This window comes from Pteropus vampyrus, unplaced genomic scaffold (assembly GCF_000151845.1).
Source record: "Pteropus vampyrus isolate Shadow unplaced genomic scaffold, Pvam_2.0 Scaffold182, whole genome shotgun sequence".
NCBI lineage: Eukaryota > Metazoa > Chordata > Mammalia > Chiroptera > Pteropodidae > Pteropus > Pteropus vampyrus.
Genome location: NW_011888963.1, coordinates 2,645,958 through 2,655,042, shown reverse-complemented (window position 1 = coordinate 2,655,042; position 9,085 = coordinate 2,645,958). Strand labels below are relative to the sequence as shown.

The 9,085-nt window shown below is 35.5% G+C and overlaps 1 protein-coding gene across 1 annotated transcript in view; it reads right to left on the bottom strand.

Moving 5' to 3' along the window:
- ADAMTS6 (ADAM metallopeptidase with thrombospondin type 1 motif 6) overlaps positions 1-9,085 on the bottom strand; it is a 255,221-nt gene that overhangs the window by 229,225 nt on the left and 16,911 nt on the right. The window contains exon 4 of the mRNA XM_023537208.1: positions 2,084-2,252. Coding sequence (XP_023392976.1) covers positions 2,084-2,252 — 169 coding nt within the window. The remainder of the gene's footprint in view (positions 1-2,083; positions 2,253-9,085) is intronic.

Below are 9,085 nucleotides of genomic sequence, written 5' to 3'. Positions count from 1 at the left end.
CATCCTAGGACCTAGAACATCTGTCCCTAGCTGAGCTAGTTAGGACCAAAAGAACCACTCAGCTAACCCCAGAACTGTGAGAAATAACAAATGTTTGTTGTTTTAAGTCACTAAATTTTGGGATAGTTTGTTTTTTCAATAAAACCTAATTGACACCACACACACACACACACACACACACACACACACACACACAAAACATTGAGTTAACTCTGGTGTAAAAGCAACTTTATTTTTTTTTAATCCGGTATTTTCTAAATTCTCTATAAAGAACAGATGTCACTTTCGTATTTTTAATTGATAGCTTAAATCTGAATAGAAAAATTCATATCTGAATATGAGATAAATATATCCACTGTCAAAAGGGTTTTTTATATCTTATATTTTTATATAAACTTGAGTACCCAATAACAGGTTAACTGGCAGTGTATGCCTATAAATGCACATCTCACTTGAACTAAGTTGTTGAAACAGTATCACAATTAAAATCAGTAGTTCTTAACCAGGCATTTCTCAAGCTTACTGAACACAAAATGCTTTCTTTCCAATAAAATCTAGTGACATTCCCACAGAACTTAAGAAACTGCTACTATAATCCCACTACTGGAAAGCCAGTGAAGTGTTTGAAGGTGTGTAATACAGCCAGATTTAGGAGACAGACTTGGCTAAATATGAAAGACAAACCTGGAGACAGAAAGACCACTTAGAAAGTCATCACAGTGGTCCAGGCAAGAGATAATGAGGGTCTGAACTAAATTGACTGGTGTTAGGAACAGGTTAAAAGCAAGGACCATTTAGGAAATAGTCTCAGTAATCCAGGGGGAGAGATTGTAGAAGAAGAAAATCTTCCACAAAAGAGCAGAATTTTATGATGGCAGTTAAGAGTGGAGTTGGAGAACTGTTTGACTCATGCCTAAGCCATTGAAAAATAAAGCTCTGCCTCTGTAAAACCAATAATGAGATAGGCACTTCAAAAGAGGATAATTCGAATATAAAAAATTATATCACAAAAGACAACTAAATATTTAAATCCTAGTTTTTAAAGAATATATATGTAGTTGTACTCCTAGCCTAACTTTTGTTAAATATAAGATAAAATAAACTATTTCCACAATGTTTAGTTTCATTACTCAATACATTATTATTATCTACTATAAAATTTTACTTCGTATCTTAAGTGGATTCACTTCAAGTGGACTTTTTCTAGTACCAATTATTCTTGACCAACGAGAACCTCCTGTAATTAAAAGCCTCAGAGATTATTCGAGAAGAGAGAATGCAGAATGAGAATAGTCAGTTAAGGAAAGAACTTTAAAGAATACTTATAGTTGAAGCAGAAGATAAGGAGCCTATGAAGGATACTGAGAAGAAACAAAAGGGTGATGCATTCACTGGTCGCAAGGTAATCCATTCCATTTTCTGCATATCTACCTGTTGAATCCATCTCATTTTTCACTAAATTTACTTGTTGGTGAACTACTCTTTGTATTAAGCTGAAATCTGCCTCTGAAATACTCTGCCCCTAGTTCCAGCTACTAGAACTACATAAAACAAATCTAATTTTTTTTAAAAAAAATGTACTAGCCCTTTAAATGCTAGAAACAGTTATTTCAATAATAACGATAGCTACAACTTGACTGAGTAACTAACGTGTGCTGAGAGAAATATGCAGAGAGGTTGGGTAATTTGTCCAAAGCTACATCAAAGCTCATGTTCTTTCTACTATGCTGTGCTATGTCCTCTATTTCTCTAAATTTTCTAACCTTAGACTATACAACTGCCAAAATTCCTATCTCTAGTCTTACTCTTCTTTAATTCAGTCTCCAGATGGCTGCCAGAGTAATCTTTTGAAAAACTCAGATCTGATCATGTGATTCCTGCAGCATACAATCTTTCAATGGGTTTCCAGCACACTTAGGATAAATGAACTCCTATGTGGCATTTTTAAAGAGGACTCTGGGCATTATCATTCTAATTACTAAAATTCTTATTTACTTTTATTATGAACCTTACCATATGTGTCAGAAGAAAGAGAGTGGCAATACAATACAATACGATTTCTAAAAGCCATATGTTCACTTACCTGAAACCCCGCAATGAGAGTGATCATAGAGATGCCGTTCTTGAAGGGTAGACTTTTTGTAAATAACATGGGGATGGCCATTTTCATAACTAAAATGTTTGGAATCCTCTGTGGTATTCTTTAATGGTTCAATAAAATATTCTTCATCTTCTGTAGCAATAACACCATGCTAAAAGAAAAGGAAACAAAGGACTTACCAAGAAGAATCATTTGAAATATCATTACCAAAAATCAAAAATAAATTGATACCTCTCAAAAAGAGGTTAAAGCACATGTTAATAGAAATTTACTGAATTGTCTATACTCAGAAAAACATTATATAAATTTTCCTTTTCTTTAAAAAGGATGTTTAAATAACTCTACACCCTATTCCCTGTACTAAGCATGACATATTATTTCCTCCAATCTTCCTAACAACTCTGTGAGGTAGCAGAGACTTCTTTGTGTTCACTAAGACTTATTTCCTTTCCAAATGGTGCATACTAAACTAGGTATAGCTTTGTAGTTGAGTTTTGGCCAATAGAAAATAGGCAGAGTGTTGTATATCACTTTCAGACCCAGCCTCTGAAAATGTCCCTAGTGGAATTTTCCACTCTCTCTGAAAAAAGACATGGAGGAGGTAGAAGCCAAAAAGAGAAGGAACCTGGGCTCCTGAGAGACCCCATGGAAAGCTGTCCAACATAGACACTGATATATAGGAGAAATAAACTACTATTATGATACCTACTGACATTTTAAAGTTTATGCTGCACCAATTAATATGTCCTTAATTACATCCCATATATCCCCATTTTGCAGATAAAAATGATAGGCTCAGAGGTTAAAAACTTACCCAACATTACAAAGAGGTAAGTGTAAGGGCTGGGATTCACACAAAGCTCTGCTCTTATTCACTTATTATATCACCTTACACCTATTTATTTCGTCAAGTCCTACTTAGCACAATCCTAGCTCCTCTTTAAAACTTTCTCTAGCCTAAATGGAGTAGCTTCACTCTCCTCTGAGCTCTAACAGAGCTTATTATTTATTTTTAATTAATTTATTTTTAATTAATTCCACACCGCTTTGCTACATCTCAGGTCCTAAAGCTCTATTTAAATTTGGAATGACTTTTTAACTGCATGTTTTATCTTCCAAATTATACAAGTTGCTTTCTTAAAACAAAAGGTTCTGTCTCACATTTCTTTGTATCAGTGACAGGCACAGAAAGTGTCTCATACGTACTATGTACACCAAATAAAAGTTTGCTGATTAAAAGAAATCAGATAGTAAAAGTTATCTGCATCAGAAATAAGAACTTCCATCATTGTCTAATAGTGTTTTCTAAGTGTGGCACATATGAGGACTGCTCTTAACCTGGCTAATTTACCCTGCAATACTGGATAAAACACAAACTCTCTGGGTGTATTTCCTCAGCTGGAAAAATGAAAGGGTTGGTGTAAATTAGTGGTTTGAAAACAGCACTCTAGGGAGCCCTAAGGGTTCCATGGAAGCCCCCTCAGGGGATTGCTCCAGACAACAAAGAGAGACCTACATGGTTTGGATTCCTAGGTTTAGGAATCAGCTGTGCTTTTATTAATGTATATATTAAGTTTCCACATAACATTTCATTTGAGAAAAGGTTCTGCTGCTTTAAAGAGAAAAAATGCTGAAAGCCTCTGGTCCGGATAATCTCTAAGTTCCCTTTGAAACTAAGCCTCTATGATTCTGTTTAGGAAAACTCATGTTAAATACCACATGCTTGGAAAAAAAGATGAGACGTAATCAGAACTGCACTAACTTATAGATGAAGTTGAAGCCACCTATACAAAATGAACTAAGGAATGCAAAAAAAAAAAAAAAAAAGCATTCCTTAGTCATCTCATTATTTTCACCATTGTTTGCTTTACTTTCAAGATATTAGTCCCTAAATTAAATGCAAATACTTATGGGGATAACATAATATGCCGTTAAGAAACTCTAATACCTGAGCATGAATTACTTTACCAGGAGATTAACAATGTGAGGTAAACTGAGCACGGTTCCTGCAGAAAAGAGAGCATATACAAGAAGTTTTGGTAAGAGGGAAGAGTAGGAAGCAGGGTCTAGAGCACTGCCCGGAAAGGGAAGAGCACTAAAGTCATGACATGCTGGACTACGGGCAGAAGAAAGTTCTAAGGTCTCAGCCAAGAAACTCAGGTTGCTGGGGGAAAATAGAATCAGAAGCCTCGTAAGTAAGTACAATCTCTAATTTCAAGAATGAGAATCCAGAGATTCTGTGCATTAGGTACTCTGTAAGATGTTCTCACATATTATCTCATTTAATCTTAATACCGCTTTGAAGTATGTACTACTATTAGCTCCTTTTGCTGATGAAAAACTGAGATTGAGCAAAGTAACAAACTCATTTGATTGACTTTGGATACTGGACTCTTAGTCACTATGTTATCATTCCCCTACCCTCTTAAGGTTGTTTCTGACTTTATTCATTCACCAAGTATGTTCTGAGTGCCAATCACATGGCAGGTTCTGTTCTAGGTGGTGTGGATACAATACTGAACAAAACAAAGTTTCTGCTCTATCATGGAGTTCACATTCTGGTGGAAGGAGTTAGAAAAAAAGCAATTCATTCATTAAATGAATAAATGATGAATCAGGTAGTAATGAATGTTGACAAAAAATAAAGCAATATAAGAGGAAAGAAGGTAATTAGAGAAGTGAGGCAATTATACAAACTATTTAGGATGATCAAGGACACCCTCTAGAATAAGGTATTATTTGAACAGAAACCTGAGTAAAGTAAAAGAACAAACCAAACAGATATTTTGGGAAAAAACAGACAAGGCAGCGGGAACAGCACTGCCTCTGCATGGCAATGAGGAAGGAGCATGTGTACGGTATTTGATAAACAGTAAGCAGCTACTCTGCTTGGAGGGAAGGAAGGGGAAGACGATTATGAAATTAGAAAGGTGCTGGGGGCCCGATGATGGAGGAGTTGAGTTAAGTGGGAGCCCCAGAAATCTATACATGCCTTCAAATAGCCTTGCTCTCACCTCCCTTGGCATCCAAACTCACCTTTACCCTGTCTGCCCCAGAACCATCAGAATTAATCTCATCACGCTCCCATTCCTTGCCATGCCGGTCCTTAAAAGAAACCAAGACGTATCCCCTGGATTCTATTCCTCACATAGTTTTACATATCAAGTTTTCTGATGCCATCTGCTACGTCTTGCTGTCACCATTTAAAATACTTCTACTGTTTCCTCTCAAACTATAGCTTCAGCCTCATCTGTGAATGTTCACTTCATCTGGCTCAAACAAAAATCTGATTTTCCCTAAATAACGCTCTTTCTTCCTTGAAATCCTCTGGAATGGTGGCTGCTTTCTCTCCTACATACCTCCTATTGAACTTGGAAGTAGAATATGACTCATTGCCATTTCCAAACAATTCTCCCTCTCTCTCTCCTCCAAAACAAAAAACACAAATTTTTGTCTGATTTCCAGCCATCACCTTCTCCCTCTGCTAGTTGCAGTTATCTACTGACCCAGAGCTGCTTTCTTCATTTCTTAAAGATTTTAGCTTCTGGACCACTGTCATTCTCTGCATTCCTGAAATAATTGTTGATTTCAATATCTTCATATATCATCGGTTCTTAAAATGTATATGTATGTGTGTGCACATATACCTTAGATCCCTTTGGAAGTCTAGGGGTAAAGCCTGGGATATTATTGTTCTCAGAATAATATTTTAATTGCAAAAAAAATTATAGGATTATAAATAAAACCAACTGTAGTGAAATACAGTTATCAAAATATTTTTTAAATGTAATAGTAATGCATGTCTTTTGTAACTTTTTAAATAAGGAGATCTGCAGTAGATCTAATAATTAACATAATTTCACAATTAATATTTTGCTGATTAACACAAATATTTTGCTGAACCTTCAAAAACTGTAGAATGACATGAAAATACCTATAATTTCTATTAGGGGCAAAATCACAGGTCCTGCTATTACCTTATTGGTTTTTGAGCTATGTTCATAATAAAAAGAAATGCTAGGTTTCAGTTAAGAATTAGTAAAAATAAAGATGTAATTTTTCCACATTCTAGTTCACAAACCCCCTGAATTCTATCCATGGATGCCAGAATAAGAACTGCTGACACAGATGGTCCTCTCAATTCCTTGACCTCCTCTCTTTCAGATATCATGTCCTTCACCTTACCTTAGACACTCATACCCAGAGTCAAATCCTAGACTTTGGTATTATCAATATTTGCAACATCGTCATAGTCCCAATTTCAGGTATCCTATTCTTCTTTCTTTCCAGTACTGTCTCTCTAGTTTCTCAACTCCAAGAGATAGTCCTTTTATGCTCATTAGAACCCACTGATCCTTTTCATTGTCCTCCACCCATTTCAAGTCCTCACCTCCTAACCCAGCTTCAATTCCACCTTCAATTTCCCTGCCCTTTTCTCCCTTCATGGAATTTATTTGGCTAAACTACAACCCTGATTAAATTCAAATTTGCTACTCTGGACCTACCCCCTTGCAGTTTTTAGCCATAAGAAAACACCAAGATGTTGACTAGTCTCACTTTAAATTTATCATCATGATCACAACTGTGTCTTTAATGCTTCATGGCAATGATACTACGTTTCTCTGGTTCATTACATATCTGGGTCTCCTGGATGAATATTTCTTATTTTTTTCCTCTCTTCTTAATCCCCTAATACCTCATCTTCTCATCTTCTATTCCAATAGACAATATTGCAAAACCTCCTACAAACTCCTACAACCACAAATACCCCACCTACTTGAATCTCAAGTCCATATAATCTATTTTATTTCCTGTTATTATGGATGAACTGTCTAGTCTCCAAGCTAAGGACAATTATTATATTTATGCAGATAATTCCATCCCTTCTTATCTATCATGAACATCACTCCAGAAATTTCCCTTCTCTCTACATAATCATTCCTATCAAACAAAACAAAACCTCCTTTCATCCCCACTTCTGCCTGCAGCAACTGAACATTTCTTGCTGTTCCAAAATTCCTTAAAACAGTTGTCTAAAGTCTTTTCTCCCATTCCTTCTTAAACGTAATTCAATCAGGTTGTTGCCTCTTTTCCAAACCCCACCATGACTGCTTTTGTCAAGGTCACCAATAATCTCCTCACTGATAAATTCAATGGTCATTTTTCAGTCCTGTTCTTATTTTGACTCAGCAGCATTTTTCTCTTGAAATACCTCTCTTTGCTTCTAGGATATATGCCTGCTATTCCTTCAATTTCTTACTATAGTGTTTGCTGTCTCCACCATATCTTTCTGACCTCCTTACGCCCTCTTAAGTATATTTATTCTCCCCATCTAAGCTATTTTATGTAGTCTCCCGGCTTTAAGTGCCATCTATATATTGACGACGCCCAAATTTATAAGTCCATAATTCACATCTCTCTCATGAACTCCAGACATGCATATCCAACAGCCTATAGCACACCTCAAGTTTAACATGGCAAACTGAACTTATCATATATACCACCTCCTCAACCTACTCTTCCTACAGCTTTTCCATATTAGTTAATGCCTGAGTCTACCTCATCTCAGTTGATGACTGCTGTATTCTTCTAGTTGCTAAGGCCTCAAGCTTGGAGTCATCACTGATTTTATCTTGTGTCCTCTAAAACCTAACATCTGGCACCCAGTTCCATTTTTGACTTCACCTTCCATTATTCTTCCTCTCTTTCACTTAGCTCTAGCCATGGTAGTCTTCTTGCTTTTCCTCGAACACTCTAAGATAAGACCTTTCCACCTGGAAAGCTTAACCCTCAGATGTCAGCATTCCCTTCCTCATTTCCCTTAGAGTTTTGACTCAATATTTTTCCAACTCAGAACTTATCGTTATCGAACATACTATAACTTTTATTTATCTTATTGTGTATCTCGACTAGAATGCAAGCTATACAATGATAGAAATTTTTATTTTGTTCACTGTTGTACCCCTAGTACCTAGAACATGGCCTGATCTATGACAGGTATTTATAAGTATTTGGTAAATGAATGAATGAATAATGGAAAAACTAGAAAAGCAACTGTGGATTTAAGTAAATGAACAGAAAATCTAATTGGATCACTGGTCTTTTCTAACTAGCTATACAGCGTTTAATATCTTCAGAAAGATTAAAGGAAATCATTTTTCATGAAATAAAAATAAGATACAAAGAAAAACACAATCAAAAAAAGGAAAATCTCCTGAAAATTAGAAATATGACTGCTGACTTTTTAAATCAATTGAAGGAAAAAAAAAGGCAAAATTAGGGAAATCTCATAGAACTTAGAACAAAAGAAAAAAGAAGGAAAAGAGATAAGAGAAGCAGAGAACCAACTACTGAAGAGTGGAGGGGAGAACTAAGGTGAGAAAATTATTAGGAAATTATTTTTTAAATTTCTCTAAGCTAAAGGAGGGTCTTTAAATTGAAAGTACCCATCAAATACCAAGTTGAGATCAGAAGCCCTAAAGCTTAACACATTATAAAATTCTTGAAACAGAAAGAATAAAGATCACTTTCATTGAAGAAAAATTTTTAAGAAAAACAAGACTTCTATCTACTGCCCAACATGAACCCATGCTATTTTTTTTTACATCTTTAAGTCTTTTCCTAAGATACAAAACCATATAGATGAATTTGATGCTCTATATTTCTTTTTCCCAATTCCATCATCCATGGTTCTGAAGGAAAATGAACCTAAAATTTCACATCCAACTAAATTATTAATCAAAAATGAGGACAATATAAAGTCACTTTTAAATATGCAAGGACTCAGAAATTTTACTTCTCAGGCACCTTTGAGATAATTACTTGAAGATGTTCTCTAACAAAATGAGGATGTAAACACAAAAAAGAGGAAGATGTGGAACCCACCTAGGAAAAAAGAAATCCCAAGATGAGAGAGATGCGTAGTAACCCAAGAAACTAATTAACCAGTAGACTCCAAGAAAAATGCCTCCAAAAAAGAATGGA